Source organism: Dendropsophus ebraccatus, chromosome 13 (genome assembly GCF_027789765.1).
Source record: "Dendropsophus ebraccatus isolate aDenEbr1 chromosome 13, aDenEbr1.pat, whole genome shotgun sequence".
Lineage (NCBI taxonomy): Eukaryota > Metazoa > Chordata > Amphibia > Anura > Hylidae > Dendropsophus > Dendropsophus ebraccatus.
In genome coordinates this window covers 83710554-83731201 of record NC_091466.1, presented here as the reverse complement: position 1 = coordinate 83731201, position 20648 = coordinate 83710554, and the positions used below count along the sequence as shown (strand labels likewise).

Here is a 20648-nt window from a genome sequence, read left to right as displayed (position 1 = left end):
GGGAGGGGCATTTCTATTCTTGTGTGTGTGTTTGGGGGGGGGCTTATATAATTTATTAGGTATCGAGCATTAACAAAAAATTATATTGGTATGGGACTCAAAAATCTGGTATGGTGACATCACTACATTGCACATACTTTTATTTTTTGTGTGTCACATTTTCTGTTTTCTCCTGGGCACTTAGTGGAGAGTAGGGGCCACCCTGTTAAGGAGGTGGGCACCCCAAAAGGCAGGGCCAGATCACTCTTGGTAGCTGTAGAGCGCACTACCCTTTTTTTTGTTTGTTTGTCACTCCATTATCTATTGGTCAAGTTTTAATATACTAATAAAGGTTAGATTTCAATAATTGGTCCAACTGTAGCTGGTCTAATTGTAAACCACCGTGTATATAAGCTCTCCTCTCCCCTCCCCACCTCACCCTCCTTGATGACACGCGGTGGAGGGGCGGCATGTGTGCTGGGCATGGCTCCTAGGGGTGCTGTGGTCACAGGCTGTTGTATGAAGTCATTAGAGGGCAATTGAGCCTCCATTTTTGAAAATTAGTGGTATTTACCTCTGGGCCACCAATGTACATTTTCATGCACTGTGCACTTTATATTATGTCATGTCAAATCATTAGAGAGGAGTCTTGTGGTGATCTAGGGTTAATCTGTTGCCCCAGTGCGGTTTTCTCTATACAAGTGGTCCCTCAACATACAATATTAATTGGTTCCAGGAAGATCATTATATGTTGAGGCCATAACTCTATGGAAAACTGCTAATTGGTTCTGAAGGCCAAAATTTAATGTCAAAATTAAGATTTAAAGAAAATAAGCAGATATCTAATATGGATAAAGCAAGTCCTTACATAGAAGAGTCAGAAAGAGCTACTGGAGGCTTTAAATTACTTTCTATGTAGAGGACCAGAACATTTTTATGGTCCTGTACAGTTCTTGCAGGGTCCCAGAAAAATAAACTGAAGCCGCCCTCACCTGGTTCCCAAAGGAGCAGCTCATCCTGGCCCAGGTATAGAGCAGCACAGGACATGTAGTATCACAGTATACTGTAGAGAGGCGCTACTAGACAGCCAGTCACCACATGCTCTTCAGTAATACTGGGGTTTCACCAGTATAATGGCCACTTTTATTGATCGATCATCTAGTTATTTACATAGGCCGCAGATCCTGACTGTAGCATTTCATGTTGAGTTTGGTCTCAAGTAACAATGGTTCAGAAAGGACTGTTGTATGTTGAAAATGCTGTAACCTGAAGCCATTATAAGTTGAGGGATCACTGTATTCTGATACACATGTATGTATTTTGTGTCCTAGCCCCTCCAGCTTGTTTTTAAATGTCCTTGTGAGTTTGTTTTTTATGGGATTATTTGGGGGTTATGCTTTAATAAAAGTTTAATCATTTACATGAATTTGGTGTCATTTTGGTCTTATAAGGGTATATTTTGGCTTTTTAATTTAATTGCTGTTTGACAAGTTGGGACAGTGTTAAGAGATCATAATTTCAGATTTTGTACATCATTGGTAGATGCCTGTACGGAGGATCAGGTGTCACCTAAGGCTCCAGAGTTGCTGAGCAGCCTCCAGCTAGATCCCAGCACAGACGCCGGAGACCATAAGAATGAAGCCACCATACTGTCTCCCTCCGAACCGTCATCTCTGCTGCAAGACCTGCCCAGCACAGACAGCTCCTCGTTCATCCTCCTGAACCTGGCCCGATCGGGTAAGCCTCCAGATCTTCTCTGCCTTATTCCAGCAGTGAAATGATGGATGATTTGTGGCCCTTTTAGCAGGCAGATTGATCCTTCCCACTGCAGGGTAGATAGGGACCCCTCCGACCATAGTGTTGTGTTTTTTTTTTGTTTTTTTTAAGTCTTTATATTTTAAAGAAAAAGGAAATCTCCATTAGAAGGAATAGTACAGTTATACAATAGCTTGCCACAGGCAGTATTACATGGCACCCAGTACAGTTTCTATACAAGTGCATAGAGTCTTTATAACAAAGAATAAAAGTCAAGAACAGTTTTACTATAGTAGAAGTATATTAAAGGGGAACTCCTGATAAGAAAAACTTGTTTTCTATTAAAAGTACATTAAAAGTTATATAGATGTGTCTATACAATGTATTTCTGTATCTGTGCTGTTCTGCCACACTGGTAGCTGATAGAAATCCAGGAAGTGAAACAAACGGCCTCTGTGCCAATCCACATTGTCTCCTGCTCCCTCTGCTATCCCCCCTTAGGAGACAGATCTTCCATGTCTGTCTCACATTGTGTGTGTTTGCTGATGATGCAGACAGGGGACAGGGCGTGATATCACAGGAGGTGGGACTGGATCCCCCAATCCCCTGACTGATTCACCATCTCTGTCCGGCCAGAAGCAGGTGCAGCACTAATTTTACTGATTGTAATGGGTGGGGGACTGTGGAGATCACATGAGGGAAAGCATTGCATTCTGGGAAATGCTTAACCAGGAAGGACAGAAACACAATACAGAGCAAAAAAAAACCAAACAAATGGATTTTTGGTAGTTTCAAAACTGGGATAGACACGTAAGTAATGCGTTATGCTTCTGCAGAAGTTTCATTTTTTTTTAACATCTACCTGGAGTTCCCCTTTAGGGAGAAAGTGATTAATCCCTGTATGGGATACAGTGCCCACTGGGTAAATCCATTGGGAATAGTCTGGCCAAGAAACAAACACATCCTCTCCCTTAACTTACTACACTGGTGCTCCTCTCCCTTCAGTTACTACACTGGTGCTCCCCTCCCTTCAGTTACTACACTGGTGCTCCTCTCCCTTCAGTTACTACACTGGTGCTCCTCTCCCTTCAGTTACTACACTGGTGCTCCCCTCCCTTCAGTTACTACACTGGTGCTCCTCTCCCTTCAGTTACTACACTGGTGCTCCTCTCCCTTCAGTTACTACACTGGTGCTCCTCTCCCTTCAGTTACTACACTGGTGCTCCCCTCCCTTCAGTTACTACACTGGTGCTCCTCTCCCTTCAGTTACTACACTGGTGCTCCTCTCCCTTCAGTTACTACACTGGTGCTCCTCTCCCTTAACTTACTACACTGGTGCTCCTCTCCCTTCAGTTACTACACTGGTGCTCCCCTCCCTTCAGTTACTACACTGGTGCTCCTCTCCCTTCAGTTACTACACTGGTGCTCCCCTCCCTTCAGTTACTACACTGGTGCTCCTCTCCCTTCAGTTACTACACTGGTGCTCCTCTCCCTTCAGTTACTACACTGGTGCTCCCCTCCCTTCAGTTACTACACTGGTGCTCCCCTCCCTTCAGTTACTACACTGGTGCTCCCCTCCCTTCAGTTACTACACTGGTGCTCCCCTCCCTTCAGTTACTACACTGGTGCTCCCCTCCCTTCAGTTACTACACTGGTGCTCCCCTCCCTTCAGTTACTACACTGGTGCTCCCCTCCCTTCAGTTACTACACTGGTGCTCCCCTCCCTTCAGTTACTACACTGGTGCTCCCCTCCCTTCAGTTACTACACTGGTGCTCCCCTCCCTTCAGTTACTACACTGGTGCTCCCCTCCCTTCAGTTACTACACTGGTGCTCCCCTCCCCTCAGTTACTACACTGGTGCTCCCCTCCCTTCAGTTACTACACTGGTGCTCCCCTCCCTTCAGTTACTACACTGGTGCTCCCCTCCCTTCAGTTACTACACTGGTGCTCCCCTCCCTTCAGTTACTACACTGGTGCTCCCCTCCCTTCAGTTACTACACTGGTGCTCCTCTCCCTTCAGTTACTACACTGGTGCTCCTCTCCCTTAACTTACTACACTGGTGCTCCCCTCCCTTCAGTTACTACACTGGTGCTCCCCTCCCTTCAGTTACTACACTGGTGCTCCTCTCCCTTCAGTTACTACACTGGTGCTCCCCTCCCTTCAGTTACTACACTGGTGCTCCTCTCCCTTCAGTTACTACACTGGTGCTCCTCTCCCTTCAGTTACTACACTGGTGCTCCTCTCCCTTCAGTTACTACACTGGTGCTCCTCTCCCTTAACTTACTACACTGGTGCTCCCCTCCCTTCAGTTACTACACTGGTGCTCCCCTCCCTTCAGTTACTACACTGGTGCTCCCCTCCCTTCAGTTACTACACTGGTGCTCCTCTCCCTTAACTTACTACACTGGTGCTCCCCTCCCTTCAGTTACTACACTGGTGCTCCCCTCCCTTCAGTTACTACACTGGTGCTCCCCTCCCCTCAGTTACTACACTGGTGCTCCCCTCCCTTCAGTTACTACACTGGTGCTCCTCTCCCTTCAGTTACTACACTGGTGCTCCTCTCCCTTCAGTTACTACACTGGTGCTCCCCTCCCTTCAGTTACTACACTGGTGCTCCTCTCCCTTCAGTTACTACACTGGTGCTCCTCTCCCTTCAGTTACTACACTGGTGCTCCTCTCCCTTCAGTTACTACACTGGTGCTCCCCTCCCTTCAGTTACTACACTGGTGCTCCCCTCCCTTCAGTTACTACACTGGTGCTCCTCTCCCTTCAGTTACTACACTGGTGCTCCCCTCCCTTCAGTTACTACACTGGTGCTCCCCTCCCTTCAGTTACTACACTGGTGCTCCTCTCCCTTCAGTTACTACACTGGTGCTCCCCTCCCTTCAGTTACTACACTGGTGCTCCCCTCCCTTCAGTTACTACACTGGTGCTCCCCTCCCTTCAGTTACTACACTGGTGCTCCCCTTCAGTTACTACACTGGTGCTCCTCTCCCTTCAGTTACTACACTGGTGCTCCCCTCCCTTCAGTTACTACACTGGTGCTCCCCTCCCTTCAGTTACTACACTGGTGCTCCCCTCCCTTCTGTTACTACACTGGTGCTCCTCTCCCTTCAGTTACTACACTGGTGCTCCTCTCCCTTCAGTTACTACACTGGTGCTCCTCTCCCTTCAGTTACTACACTGGTGCTCCCCTCCCTTCAGTTACTACACTGGTGCTCCTCTCCCTTCAGTTACTACACTGGTGCTCCTCTCCCTTCAGTTACTACACTGGTGCTCCTCTCCCTTCAGTTACTACACTGGTGCTCCCCTCCCTTCAGTTACTACACTGGTGCTCCCCTCCCTTCAGTTACTACACTGGTGCTCCCCTCCCCTCAGTTACTACACTGGTGCTCCCCTCCCTTCAGTTACTACACTGGTGCTCCCCTCCCTTCAGTTACTACACTGGTGCTCCCCTCCCTTCAGTTACTACACTGGTGCTCCCCTCCCCTCAGTTACTACACTGGTGCTCCTCTCCCTTCAGTTACTACACTGGTGCTCCTCTCCCTTCAGTTACTACACTGGTGCTCCTCTCCCTTCAGTTACTACACTGGTGCTCCTCTCCCTTCAGTTACTACACTGGTGCTCCTCTCCCTTCAGTTACTACACTGGTGCTCCTCTCCCTTCAGTTACTACACTGGTGCTCCCCTCCCTTCAGTTACTACACTGGTGCTCCTCTCCCTTCAGTTACTACACTGGTGCTCCTCTCCCTTCTGTTGCCAGCTACATTCTATTCTGTGGCAGTAAAAGCTAGAAAGTAAACTAATTGTCTAAAAAGTTTTCTTGAGATCATGACCAGAGAGCAATAGACTACGTTTAGGAATTTGGGGAGAAAAATATTTTTAAAGAGATTAATTCTACCAAGTAGTAATAGAGGGAGTTGTTACCAGGCTGAAATATATTACTCCAACCACCGGTTCAAATGGAATTCTACATATTGCTTAATATTGTGAGAACTTACATTGCCAGAAAGCAGACTGTAATGGAAATAGAAAACGTGAAGGAGGAGCTTGGTAGACTTGGTAGACTGCTGTAATTCGTCTTAGAGCTTTTATTGGTGAATGACAGACCGTGGCAAACAACACCACAAAATATATCACCAACTGGTGAAAAAGCAAAGTAGGCTACTTCTGAATCATAGTAACCCTATTGTGCCCTGCCTACTGCTAAATGGGGGCATCCTAGTTTACGGGTCTCTAAATGCCAGGAGGGACTGGCCCTGTTCTATGTATTGGGTTCAAATCCCACCAACATGTTCCTCTGGATTTATCAGAATACTTAATAGGAAATCGGTGACACCTCCCAAATAACTACATACACAACAATAGGTGCAGCTAAACACACAAATAATATGTACAATAAGGGTACGTTCACACTTACCGGATCCGCAGCTGATTTTCTGCTGCAGATTCGCAGCAGATTTCATTTAATTAACTGAACACAGCATCAAATCTGCTGCGGATCCTGTAGGTGTGAACACACCCTAAAGAAGAGAAAAGCTGTGTGTCATTAGAAGCTGCACACCTCACTTGTAATTAATAAACCTAATTTTTATTAGTACAGTAGAGTGATCATACAAACAAACTGAAATACATTTAAATGTATAAGACCAAATAAGACAGCTTAAAAACACTTAAAATATTGCAATAGCAGTAACTTGTGGCAGGCTCCAAAAAGGAGTCTGCCCCACTCACTGGGTAAACATATATCCCTAACCTACCAACAGGGCCTGTTGTAAGCCATATTACCTATCCAAAACCATATCCAACTTCAAATATATATTGTATTGTAACGCCCACTTAGATTAAGTGGTCACAGATAATATATCAACATAATGATTCATTAGAAAGGCATGCTGGAATACTAGCTATTATCCACAATACTGTGTATGTGGGAGAAAAAAATGTGTATATCTCAGACCCTATTCCAATGTGATACTTACTCATACATCCCAATGGCAGCACCATTCATGACAGTAATACGATGGAAATCATTTCCAAATCCTTATTAAACCTGGAATATATGTCAAATGTGTATGCTACAGCTAACCATGTGATATATATATATATGTGTCATCGAAATGAGTGCATACATCCCTCATTGACCCTCAGCTCATATCCTGATGGATCAATATATCCTCAACAGACCAAGCAGTATCATGGAGTAAGCCAGCCATCCTAACTGGTGAAGGCGCCGTCCTACTAAACTAATACCACTTTTTCCACTCCCTGAGGAACTCTCCACAACTGTACAAGGGAAATGCATAGGATGACTGAAGATGGAAAAATAATTCAGTTAACCTTACAAAAAAAAAGTCCACATAATTATTTAAGACAATACGTGCCTATTTTTCATCACACTCTGCTATATCTGTTTGTCTATCTGCTTACTTGTTATCTCCACTACATAGAACAGTTGTCAGGACAGTTCAGGGCACACAAGGAAACACTCACACAGACAGGTGAAACCCTGACACTGTCCCACTCCCACTGTCCCTGCCTACTTGCCACTAGACCACCCTAAATGATGGCGGACAACCAGGTTACGTTCCCTGCACTGAAATAGGGTGAGAGAAGACACGTGAGACAAGACAAAAGACGATAACAAAGACAGACACCACACAATGGCGGGTTGTCAGGCAAAAATGGGTCAGAACCAGGAGAATCAAAATATAGATCAGAATCACAGAGCCAAAGAATAGTCAAAAGCCGAGGTCAGGTATAACAGGGGTTCACAGGAGTAGAAAGCCAGAGACAGGTACAACAAGTGTAAACCTATAGCAGGCATCAGGCTTAGGAAATGACAGCTTTATCTGAAACCAGGTCCCGGTCTCAGAGACGATTGGAGCAGAGAAACAAGATTGCACAGGCGGACCAGGCTGTCAGTCATTATCCAAGGCAAGGTGTTAACTGTATACCTGCTGGAAGAAATCTTCCCAGACAATGAGTAGGGAGTTAACCTAAATCAATATAAATGCCAAAGCAGAATCACACCGTGTTCACACTAATAAAATGATACAAGAAAATAACTATTGTGCACGTACACTTTACCGCCATGATCGTAACCGGCGACCAGAGCTCGCAAGCGTGGCTTTACCAGGTACAATCCTGACAACAGTACTTTATCTAACTTGTTAAAGGACTGGACAGACCTACAGTGTTCTAGTGATAGGAACAGACCCTTTTAGCAGACCCAATTAGCAGTAGGCAGGGCACAATAGGGTTATTCATCTCCCTGTAGAGTGTAACAGAAATAGATTTAGCCCAGTTTACCCACAGTCCTGAAAAAGAACCAAAGGTATTAATAAGGGACGAAAGTGCGGAAACCGACGCTTCTGTATCTGCCAGATATAAACGTGTCATCCGCATACAGTGAAATCTTTTCAACAAGGGTGTCCCTGCTTGTACCATTGATGGAGGGGGACCAGCAGACTACCTAAGCTAGAAGCACTATAGCAGTCCCGAAAAGAAGATTACCCTGCCTGGTTCCCGCTCCCCAACAAAAAGGCTTCCCAAATGTCCAGATTAGTGTGGTTACAAACCCATGACCTAAATCTTGAGCCAAAGTTCAGCCTGGCTCCCACCTGTAATCCCATTCAACAAAATCAAACGAGAGGACAAAACCAGGAAAAGAGTCTGCCTGAGCTGCAGCAATATTGATGAAGAGGCAATGGATGTTTGTGTTCAAGTCTGGTCATTATCACTGTTTAGTAGAGAGATTTGGCAGTAAGAATACCAGGATAAGGGGTCTTTACTGGCTTTACGAATCAGGACAGTTGGGGCCTCGGCATGCAGGAGTTCTCAAAGCCATCTCTCCAGAAAGGGCACAGCTTTGGGACCTTTAGATTTCTCTGTGAGGCCCACGATCCACACATCATTGTGTCTAAGGTGGTTTTCGAAGTTGTCCGCATGCTCCACTATCACTGTCATTTGTCGCTTTCTTTACTTTGGAGATTCTATGCTCAGTGTCAGTTGTGCGGTCTCTGATATTTTTTTTTTCTTCTTGAGATTACATGCTGTGCTCGTACCCAGAAAGAGAGTTTAATCATCTCCCACATTGTAATCAAGTAACCTGTGATGTAGACATCGGGCAGTGTTTGAATCTTATCTGGTCACTGCTGGCAGGAAATCTTCTGTAATTACCAATGAAAAGTCTGCAGCATCACTGAGGAAGAAATAGGATGACTCTTCAGTGATGCTGCAGGCAGGTTTCTTGAAGAATTCCCACCAGCCGTGACTATTTAGGACTCAAACACCATCTGATGCCTACTTATCAGTTAATTTGCATGCAGCTCGGGAGATACTTAGGGCCCTATTACACCAACAGATTATCTGTTGGTGGATTTGAAAAGAGTTCAAATTTCAGTCTTTCCTTTATCACATGTTCTCGGTTTATAGTGCTTTCCTGGCTTTGGCTCAAAAAAATTTGTCAGATGATCTGTTGGTGTAATAGGGCCCTATCTTTTCGGGCACAAGCGCAGCATGTAAAATGCTTTAGTTGTATGTAATTAGACTTTGCATTTAGTGGTTTCATGCAGCATTTTTACATTATTAGTCAAATTTTGGGACTATAGGACATTTAGGATTGCCACCAACCAAGTTTAAACAAAGTGGGTTCACCTCTCAACCATAATATTTATAGTTTATATTTATAGTGCATACCTGTCCAGGTTGTGTCTCTCAGGGAGGTGCAGACAGCACCCAGAAGCTTGCTGGGTAGAAGGTAAAGGAATCCAAATCAATAAAATGTCCCTAGCATTCAATCCCATAAAATCACTGTAGTTTATTGTTCACAAGTACATAGCAGTCCACTTAAAGGGAACCTGTCACCCCCCGTGCCGGGGTGACAGGCTCCCGACCCCCCGTTAGAGCCCCCTATACTCACCTAATCCCGCCGGGTCCCGCTTCTGGAGGTGGTCGGGTGACGGAGATCTCAGCCGCTGCAGCCCGGCGCACGCGCTGAGAGATGAGTCCAACGCTCATAGAGAATGACGGAGCGCTGGACTCGACCACCTCCAGACCCGACCACCTCCAGAAGCGGGACCCGGCGGGATTAGGTAAGTATATGGGGCTCTAACGGGGGGTCGGGAGCCTGTCACCCCGGCACGGGGGGTGACAGGTTCCCTTTAAAAGAAAGCATGTGCAGCAACACACAACAATAAAGGACCATGATTTTATGCGATTGAGTGCTATGGACGTTTTCTTGATTTGGATTGTCACCAACGGTCTGCTTTACCTTTCCCTTCTTGGTTCTAGTATCCACTGTGATATAAGTGACTGGGGTCACCTTTGCTGGGGTCAAAGGGTTAGGACAGGTATCTGGTTCATCCAAACCAGGCCAATAGCAAAAATAGGTAAATTCTCACACGTGGTCAGGTTTATTGAAAAAGAAAATCCCTGCCAGTCTGCCACTTACTATACATATAACTTTCATGACTTTCAGCTGGAGAGCTTCTCCCTGCCAGTTGACAAAAACACTTAAAGGGGTAGTTAAAAAAATATTCTCTTTCAAATCAACTGGTTCTAACAAGTGCCAGCGATTTATTTAAACCGAATGTGCCACTAGTGCATTGCTTTGTGGTTTTTCACATGAATAGACTGGCGCAGGGATGCCGGTGCTGCGTCCCTTTTTTTGAACCGCAGCCTAGTTTGCGTGCACAATGCCAGTTTATTTGCAAGCATCGGTCAGACATGAAGCACTTTCAAAAAGAGAACAGTGTTCTATTTATGTAAAAGACCACAAAGCCATGTACTAGTGGTACATTCGCTTTATTTTCCTTAAAAGAAATACCTCAAGTCTTCTACTATTTATCAGCTGCTGTATGTGCTGCAGGAAGTTGTGTATTCTTTCCATTCTGATACAGTGCCCTCTGCTGCAACCTCTGTCCATGTCAGGAACTGTCCAGAGCAGCAGCAAATCTCCTTAGAAAACATCTCCTGCTCCCCAGACTGGTCCAGAAGTACCTACTAGGTAATGGTACAGGGGAATTGGAGCAGGCTTGTTAGAGCTCAGGGACATGCGTCTTCCTCAGTCGCCTTTCAAACCCTGCCCCCCTATTCCCCTTGCTGACCTGCTCCTCCTCTTACTAGTGGCTGGAGGAGTCTTTGCTCTTCCCTTTGCTGACCTCCTGCTCCTCTTCTTTTTTTTAAATTTTAAATTTTATTAAAGTATTTCAAATATAACACAAACAAGCATCGGATAAGGCGCGGGCAGAAAATCCATTAGCAAGTTAACATGCGAAAGACAACAACCCGTAACAAATGAAACAGGTGATGTCATAAAGTGCAATAAACCAGAAAGGGCCGAGGCCCACACGGAACAGGAAAAGAAAAGGAAATTAAGCAGAAGAGCAGAGAAAGAGGTGGAAGGGGGAGGAAGAAGAACACCAATATTGAGCTGTTGAGCTAAAAGGTTTTTGAAGTCAACAGAGTCTGTAAACTGATTCCTATATTACCAAGTCTGGAAGAAGCTGGCAGAATGGTCATAGAGCTGGGCCGTGAGATTCTCCATACGTTTGAGGTCTTCCACCTTGCGCAACCACATAGAAATGTGGGGGGGGGGGGCAGTGCCAAAGGGAAGGTATGCAAGCTCTTGCGGCTTTAACAAGCTTTAAGGGAGATGTTAGATGTGGAGAACGAAGAATGCTGGAGTAAAGGGCACCGCGTGATCTGTAAGGGTAGAGGCAAAGCGCTACACCTCTTTCCAGAAGGGGACCAGTTTAGGGCAACTTCAGAACGTGTGAAGGAGAGAACCCTCCTCCCGCAATTCCTCCAGCACATCGGTGAGACCTCAGGAAAGATCCTATGGATGTGTGTGGGGACCTGGATAGAGACTTGTACCAGGCCTCCTGTGTGCGAGAAGAGATAGATGATGAATGTGTAAATGTAAACACATAGAAACATAGAAGACTGTCGTCAAAAAAAGACCACTGGGTCCATCTAGTCTGCCCTTTTAGTATTTTCTTTATTATCTTAGGATAGATGTATGTTTATCCCAGGCGTGTTTAAAGGGAACCTGTCACCCCCCGTGCCGGGGTGACAGGTTTCCGACCCCCTGCTGGAGCACCCTATACTCTCCTGATCCCGCCGGGTCCCGCTTCTGGAGGTGGTCGGGTGACTGAGATATGAGCGCCCGAAGCCCGGCGTGCGCGCTTCTCAGATGAGTCCAAAGCTCATAGAGAATGACGGAGCGTCGGACTCGCCTGTCATTCTCTATGAGCGTTGGACTCATCTGAGGAGCATGCGCGCGCCGCGCTTCGGGCGCTCATATCTCAGTCACCCGATGACCACCTCCAGAAGCGGGACCCGGCGGGATCAGGTGAGTATAGGGTTCTCCAGCGGAGGGTTCTCCGTCACGGGGGGTGACAGGTCCTCTTTAAATTCTGTTATTGTGGATTTACCAACCACCTCTGCTGGAAGTTTGTTTCAGGTATCTATAATATTTTCTCACATTGCTTCTGATCTTTCCCCCAACTAACCTCTCACTGTGTCCTCTTGTTCTTGAGCTTAGTTTTTTACTAAAAACACTCCCCTCTTGAACCTTATTTAGTCCCTTAACATACTTTAAGGTTTCAATCATGTCCCCCCTTTCCCGTCTTTCCTCCAGACTATACAGATTTGAATCCTTAAGTCTTTCCTGATATGGTTTATGCCTCACACCCTCCACCATTTTTGTAGCCCGTCTTTGGACCCTTTCTATTTGATCAATGTCCTTTTTTAGGTGAGGTCTCCAGAACTGTACACAGTATTCCAGATGTCGCCTCACCAGAGCTCTATACAGCGGGATCACAATCTCCTGCTTCCTACTGGTTATACTTCTAGCTATACACCCCAGCATACGATTTGCTTTCCCCACCGCCTGGTTTCACTGGTGACTCATTATAAGGCTGTCAGAAATCATTACCCCTAAATCCTTCTCTTCTGAAGTCTTTTCCAACACAGTACTGCCGATGTGATACTCGGATAGAGGATTCCTCCTCCCCAAGTGCATTATTTTACAGTTGGAAACGTTGAACTTCAATTTCCACTGTTTGGACCACTTATCTAGCAAAGCTAAATCATTTTCCATATTACTGACACCTCCAGAAATATCAACCCTATTGCACACTTTTGTGTCGTCAGCAAACAGACAAACTTTACCTACCAACCCTTCTCCTATGTCACTTACAAACATAATAAAAAGAAAGAATAGGACCCAGAACAGACCCTTGAGGCACACCACTTGTAACCAGTCTCTGCTCGGAAAATTCACCATTAACAACAACCCTCTGATATCTCTCCTTCAGCCAACCACAAATCCACTGAACTATCCAGGGATTAATTCCAATTTTCTCCAACTTCTCTATTAGCTCTTTATGGGGAACTGTATCAAAAGCTTTGCTGAAGTCCAGATAGGCGATAACCACAGCACCACCTTCATCCAGCACTTTTGTGGCATAATCAAAGAAATCAATGAGATTAGTCTGACATGATCGGCCCGCAGTAAAGCCATGCTGGTTTGGATCCATCAAATTGTTGATTCTTAGGTGATCCATTATCTTCTTTTTTAGAAGAGTTTCCATCATTTTCACTACTACAGATGTTAAGCTCACTGGCCTGTAGTTACTGGGCTCTTCTCTACTCCCCTTGTGGATTGGTATAACATTGGCCATTCTTCAATCATCTGGAACATCTCCTGTTAGCAGGGATTGATTATACAGATCTGTCAGGGGGGCAACAATCACAGATCCAAGTTCTTTAAGAACCCTGGGATGGACGTCATCTGGACCCATCGCCTCAACCTGAGTGGCAGACAAAGAGAAGCCAAGTCTGCCTCCCAGGCAGCTAGTTATGGAGGGCTAGGCTGATCCAGTGGGGAACCCAACATAGCGTAAGAAAGAGAAAGGGAATGCCGAAGTTTAATCGCTCTCCAAAACTCAAAAGGACAGCGGTCACAGAGATCTTCAAGGGCAGTAAGAAAGATTCAGGAGGAGGCCTACTTAAAAGTCCAGGCTCTGAAGTTGACAGCCTTGGACCATCTGCGAAAGGTAGGATCTTGCATCCCTGAGTAAAAAAAAAGGCCGGATTCTGGATAATGGGAAACGGGGAGGGATGAGGTGCTAGAAAACTGGCAGACAGGTGTTATTTTAAGCGTAGGTGTAACTGTGGGATGGGGGCCTACCAAACTGGCTGAGGCAAGAAGCCAGGGAGCTGCCAGAAGAGAGATTGGGGAAAGGGCAGATGCAACTGAAACCCACAGTTTAGACAGAGCATGACTGTGCCAATCAAGCCCCTTGGAGAGGTGATCTGCAACATAGTATTGGTAGAGATTAGGAAGTCAACCCCCCCCCCCTTCTTGGGACGGTAAAGTGTAGTTTTAGCTAGATGGGATTGTTTGTGAGCTCTGATAAACTTTGTGAGTAAAGAGAAGAGTTGACTGAAGCAGGACAGGAGTATGCCAATTGGCAACGCTTGGATTAAAGGGGTAGTGCGGCACTAAGAAATTATTCACAAAATAACACACATTACAAAGTTATACAACTTTGTAATGTACGTTATGTATGTGAATGGCCCCCTACCCCGTGTTCCCCGACCCCCGCCCGTGGACCCGGAAGTGTAGTGCAGTATACGTACCTGATTCGTGTCGACCCCCGTCCGCCGTCTTCTGACAGTGATGTAATCTTTGGGAGGCCGGCCGACCTGCTCCTGCCGTCCCTCATGCCGGCCCACCCTCTGCCGTGTCATAACTATGCTCAGCCGCAATTGGCTGAGCACAGTTATGCTCAGCCAATCGCGGCTGGGCAGTTATGACGCAGCAAAGGGGGGACGGCAGGAGCGGGTCGGCTGGCCTCCCGAAGATTACATTACTGTCAGGAGACGGGGGTCGGCACGAATCAGGTACGTATAATGCACTACACTTCCGGGTCCATGGGCGGGGGTCAGGGAACACTGTGAAGGGGGCCATTCACATACATAACATACATTACAAAGTTGTATAACTTTGTAATGTGTGTTATTTTGTGAATAATTTCTTAGCGCCGCACTACCCCTTTAAGTAGAGTATCTGGGGGAGCACATTCATCTTAAAGATGGAGCACCTCCCAAACCAGGAGAATTGGGGGGGGGGATTTTCCCTAAACAAGTTAGCGGTGTTTGCAGTAAGCTGGACTCCTAGATAGGAGGGCAAGGTTTTCGCCTATCTAAAGGGGAAGGAAGTTTCCAAGGATTGGGCCATGGGAGAAGGTAGTGTTATATTCAGAGCCTCGGACTTCTGAAGATTAATTTTATAGTTGGCTAATGACTGGTATCTGGTTAATTCAAAGAGGAAATTGAGGGAGACAGTTGGATTAGAAAGGAAAAAGAAGAGGTGATCTGCATGCGCCACAACTTTGTGCACCTGGCCTCCATACCAGATACATCAGGAGCCTGGAGAACGAGATGAAGGAAGGGCTCCAGGGTAAGTATAATGAGATGGAAAATGGTGTGGAAAGGAGACCATTGACCAAGACCTGTGCTGAAGGATGGGAGTATAGCAACCCTATCCTGTCCAGCATATTGGGGCCGAGACCTAGATGACAAAGAGTACTAGTGAGGAAAGGCCAACTTACTCTGTCAAAGGCCTTTTCTGCATCAGTGGACAGCAGTATGGCTGGAAGGTAGGAACTTGAGGCATGGTGTTTAATATTAATTGCCCTTGTTGTGTTGTGCCTAGCTTCCGGGGTGGGCATGAGTCCAACCTGATCAAGATGAATGACATCTTGAAGAAGAGGGGTCAAGCGTGAAGCTAAGATCTTGGCAAATAATTTAGGATCTAAGTTCAACAGGTGGGACGATAGTTCTGACATAAAGAGGCATCTTTTCCCTCTTTGGGGATCACCATAATTTGTGCTCAGGGAGAATTGTGAGGAAGATATGAGCCATTAGAGAGGGATTAATAAGCGGAGAGGAAAGGAACACGGAGTAATAGGGTAAAAAAAAGGATTGTTCTCAGTACCCTGTAACACATTGTAGCACTGTTTGGTCACATGAAACATTTGCTATTGCAGGCCTAGGTTCACCATCTGAGCACATGGTCTTTGTTCAAGATGAAGCCGAGGATTCTGGGAATGACTTTCTGCCCAATGATTGCACAGACAGCAGTACACCATGGTTTCTGCGGGTTCAGGAATTGGCTCATGACAGTCTGATTGCTGCCACCCGTGCTCAGCTGGCAAAGCATGCAAAGTCCATCAGCAATGGTAAGTGCCGATTTCTGACTCTACTTGCCAGTAAGGTTGTTCACTCTAGTTAGCACCGCACGTCTTGGCTGTGACCTGATGGAGATGTTCTGCAGGCTTGTTAGGTGCGATGAGCAGGTATCGGGGTGATGCTGCTCACAGGTGAAGGGATTATTGGTAAAATCTTTCCAACTGCTCATCGGTGCTCAGCTTTGTCAGGACAGCAGAATCTGAAAAGGAAAGGTTTTCTAGATGTGAGAATTGTGCAGTTCTTCAGATTTTTGTGTATTGTTTGCAGCTGATGCAACACTGAACAGCTCCAGTGAGGTCAGAACTGCTCACCCAGACAAACGCCTACGCTGCTCCTTCCATGGCTGTGAGCGATCCTTCCTGCGCCCAACACACCTGAGATATCACCTGAAGACTCACATGTGAGTTTGGGAGGATTGTAATGTGTTTGGTGGTATCACATAACTTTTACATGTAAAGAGATCACTGATCTCAGCGAGGCCAGCCAAAGAAAACACTGTTGACTGCTGGTTAACGCGCTCAATACATTACATTACTAGGTGCACTAGGTGTCAGCAGCTGGTGAAAGCGCTTAATACTATGAAATCCAAGGTGCATTGTCCCCCTGCTAAATAGCCAGATCTCACTCCAGGGAAGGGCCCAGCCAGGCTCTAAGGAAACCACCATACTAAGTGGCCCTTTCAGACAATATCCAGCTCAGTTTATAAGCACCTGACAAGGGAAAAACCAAAGCCAGGTATCCATCCACACCTAATATGGTGTGTTCTGAGCCACCCCTTGGCTGGGCCCTCTCCTGGAGGGATGTCCGGCTAGTCCTGTGTTTCCAGACTCTTAAATGAGATTTAGACACTCTTTTCTTACATAGTTACATAGTTAGTTTGTAAAAAAAAAAAAAAAAGAAGACATATGTCCATCAACCAAGAAGGGGAAGGATGATGGGTAGCCTATATACATTAATGTTATCTTAAAGAAAGCCTCCAGAGAACGAATGTTATTTTAAAGAGGATGTACCATCAGGAACATCCTCGTTAATTTGACCCACCGATAGAACGGCGCCATTCTATGCACGGGTACCGGGCCGGTGCTCAAGCACTGGAGGCCAGCCGGCCCCCTCTATGACGCGGCTTCGTTTTATTTAGTGATACCATATGAAGAGACGAGTCGAAATGTGGCATAAAAGAGACGGGTATAAAAAGGGCAGCAAAAGTATTTGTCACTTTTTGAATGTCTTACAATAGAGAGGCATGTTACATTAACATCTTGTTGAAAGCTAAGAATGTGGATTATTGTAGTAAAAGAGATTAATGATATATTAATGAATAACATTACCAACATGACATCTCCAGATAACAAGATAGATGATGGAGATGCATTTAACGAATCTCATTGTTACATATAATAAATATGCATATAATGTCTCATCTTGTTGTCTTCATCATTGGTCATACAGGGAAAATATAATCCCTACCATAGTTGTAGTGTATGAGAAATGCGGACACAATGGATACTCATCATGTAATCATAAATAAAATAAAAAGATAAATCATGAAAATATTAAATAAAAAAAGAAAATACTAACAAAAACTAAAGTGGGAGGGGCCAGCCAGCCAGATAAACCTATGATAGTGCCATATAACGTGTATAATGGAATTTTTGCAGTAATGAATGCCGTTCATCAGTTGACAAAGTAGATGAAATAAAAGGTCTCCATTGAAAGAAAAATTTTACTGATCATATCTTCTGTGCCTGATAGTAAAGATAAGTGAGGACCAGGTATAGCTAAGACACCTTTGGAAAGATCTTCAGAAAAAAGAGGAATATAATGGAATAAACGTTGTAAGGGTTCTAAAGATATATCATATTCCCATATGGTTTTAATCCAAGACAGGAGCTCAGCCAAGATTGTCTGTATAGAAGAGCAGGACCATATGCAATGATATAAATAAGCATTATGTAAACCACACTTTGGGCAGAAGTGGAGATAGTTCTGAGGAGGATTGGTATAAGGGATATTAAAGGCCTGTGAGTATCTGTAAGCGTAGAGAAAGTGAGGGTACCTGGGGGCTCCAATGGTTAAACAGGTTACGTGAAGAATTAAATAACACAACTTCAGTTAGAGAGGCATAAATGTAGGATAACTTATAGCGAGTAGAAGGGCCCACCAATACATCAAAATAGTTGTTCATGACTTGTAAATTTTTTCCAGAAATGAGCGCTCCTTCACGTGTCCTGCAGAGGGTTGTGGGAAAAGCTTTTATGTTCTCCAGAGACTGAACGTTCACATGCGCACTCATAATGGAGAACGTCCATTCCTGTGCCCTAAGCCTGGCTGTGAAAAGCAGTTTACTACAGCTGGGAACCTGAAGAACCACCTGCGTATCCATACTGGTGAGCACTCAGCTTTCTGTCTCTATTACCTGCTGGGGTTGGCACAGGACTGACGCCTCTGCTTTTGGCAGGAGAGAAACCCTTTGTATGTGAGGAGGAGGGATGTGGCCGCAGCTTTGCTGAATATTCAAGTCTTAGAAAACATCTGGTTGTCCATTCAGGTAAGGAGGTGGCTGGTGCTCCCTATCAGGGTCCCTATTGGTCAGGACTGACGCTAGATACTGTCTCTCAGGTGTGAAGTCACATCAGTGTCCAGTGTGCGGCAAAAACTTTTCTCAAAGTGGAAGTAGAAATTCCCATGTGAAGAAGCATCATCCTGTGGGAAGGGCACGTGAGTGGCTTGTGTCTTCTTTCCACCTTCACCATTAATACTGCTTTGTCTTAACATTCTAAGTGATGTAAGTAGATGTCTGCACCTTCAGATGACTTTTTTTCAGCTTAGCTCTGTGCTCTCACAAATTTTATATATCTCTATATCAGGGGTGCCAAACTCCAGGCCCTCCAGCTGTTGCAAAACTACAATTGACATCATGCCTGGACAGCCAAAGCTCAGTGTCACACTTGTATGTGACTTTACTTTCTTTCTGCAGATTGCAGTCCAACAGCGGAATCTCTGCATCTAAGCGAAGAGAGCCTGTCAGAAGGTCACCTGCTGTCTGAGACCACAGGAAGATGCCCCTATGAAGACCAAGTCCCCATCTTATTAAATTAAAAAGACTTTAAAAAAGCTTTATTTCAGTGTGTTACTGATTCACACTTAGTAGAAGCTTCAAAATTGATGTTGTGCTTTAAGGTAAAATCTTTCTAGGGAGAAGCATCAGGTTAGGGTCCCTCTAGTATGAAAAATGTGGGTATACAGGTATGGCATAAGGGTTTGTGCGGAGGAGCACTGCAGCAGTGATGTGGGTATATGGGTACGGCATATGAGCTTGTGCAGAGGAGTACTGCAGTGTTGGAATACATCTTAGTTTATTGTAGCACAGTCAGTATAGCAGTTATACACTTCAGAATGATCCATATATTCAGTGGTTACACGCTTTTTGGCCTTTGCTGCTGTAATTATTGTCTCTTTGCTTTTGCACTTCAGCCCCTACAGACTGCATTGGTGCATTGCTTTCCTTAAGGTCCCCATACACCTTTAAACTTTAATTGGCCATATGCGCTGCTAGCAGGGGGTTTGGACGTCAATCTAAAGTGCAAGAGGCTCTCCCAAACAACCACCGACAGATGATGGAGATAGAGATCCAGCATGATGGAAATTTACCATCCAACCTCTTTGTTCAGGGAGAGATAAGTTGCAGTCAGAGCGCTCTGGCTGCAGCTTACCCCTACACATAGAGATTACAGGAACACTCAGTCGCGTCAAACTTTCCTGTGTATGGGGAGCCAAATGATTTTCCAGCAGTTAGTTATTGAAGGTGTATGGTAACCTTTAGTGTTTGTAAGGATTGACCACAGCTCTGTTTTCTTATGTCTTGCAGGTGAGCAGAATGCAATTTCCCTTCAGTTCCAGCATAAAACCTTTCTATATCAGATACACCAAGCAGCAAACACTAAAGAAGTAGAATGTATCTAGATCACAAAGTCTGAAGTGTCATTCCCCACTATATCTAAATATGCAATAAAGGTCCTGGTGTGGTGGTAGGGATCAGTGGATTCATGGTAAATAAAGACTTGTGGTATGGAGGATCTTGTGTTTATAATCCACATTGTTACTGTATTCCTTCTCATAAGGAAACTGAAGAAATGATAGAATAATTGTTTAATGGGTACTCCAGTAAAACTATTTTTTCACTTCATCCAATCATGACAGCACCACCTGGAGATTGGACCCTTCATCCTAATGGGAACAGGAAGCACAAAGAGGTTAAAAAGCAGCCCATCCCATCCGCCTCTCAGTGTTTTTCTGTTCCCATTAAGAACCGAGTGCAGAGGTTCTTACCTCTGATCTGGGGGTCTGGCAACTGGGTCAGTGTTATTTTGCAGCCAGATGACATAGGATTGGTCCTGCAGTTTCCTCCTGTTCGCCCTGTCACACTGGGTCGCGCAGTGTCTTCCTCCCTGAACCTCTCGGGGCCTCCTCTCTTCTGCGGCACTTCATTGGGGCTTATGCAGAGGGAGCTTTGGCTGTTCACAGCCACCGCTAGGCCACGGGCACACATGGTGTTCTCCCCTGGCCTCTTCCGGGTGTCGGCGGCATGCGTGACGTATGATGTCACTGCGTGCGTCGCATTCTGGGACCAGGAAGCAGCTCCTCCTCAT

General features: G+C 45.4%; 1 protein-coding gene across 5 annotated transcripts in view; it reads left to right on the top strand.

The window, feature by feature from the left end:
- Positions 1 to 20073, top strand: part of ZNF410 (zinc finger protein 410) — a 46544-nt gene extending 26471 nt beyond the window's left edge. For 2 of the 5 annotated variants that reach the window (XM_069949303.1, XM_069949307.1), the window contains 7 exons: positions 1522 to 1716; positions 15798 to 15989; positions 16267 to 16399; positions 18205 to 18386; positions 18458 to 18547; positions 18619 to 18717; positions 18977 to 19113. In XM_069949303.1, the coding sequence (XP_069805404.1) occupies positions 1522 to 1716; positions 15798 to 15989; positions 16267 to 16399; positions 18205 to 18386; positions 18458 to 18547; positions 18619 to 18717; positions 18977 to 19098 (1013 nt within the window). In that variant the 3' untranslated portion in view covers positions 19099 to 19113. Of the gene's footprint in view, positions 1 to 1521; positions 1717 to 15797; positions 15990 to 16266; positions 16400 to 18204; positions 18387 to 18457; positions 18548 to 18618; positions 18785 to 18976; positions 19114 to 19867 lie in introns of those variants that run through there. The other 3 variants (XM_069949304.1, XM_069949306.1, XM_069949305.1) reach the window with 3 other exon arrangements.
- The last annotated feature ends 575 nt before the right edge of the window (positions 20074 to 20648 follow it).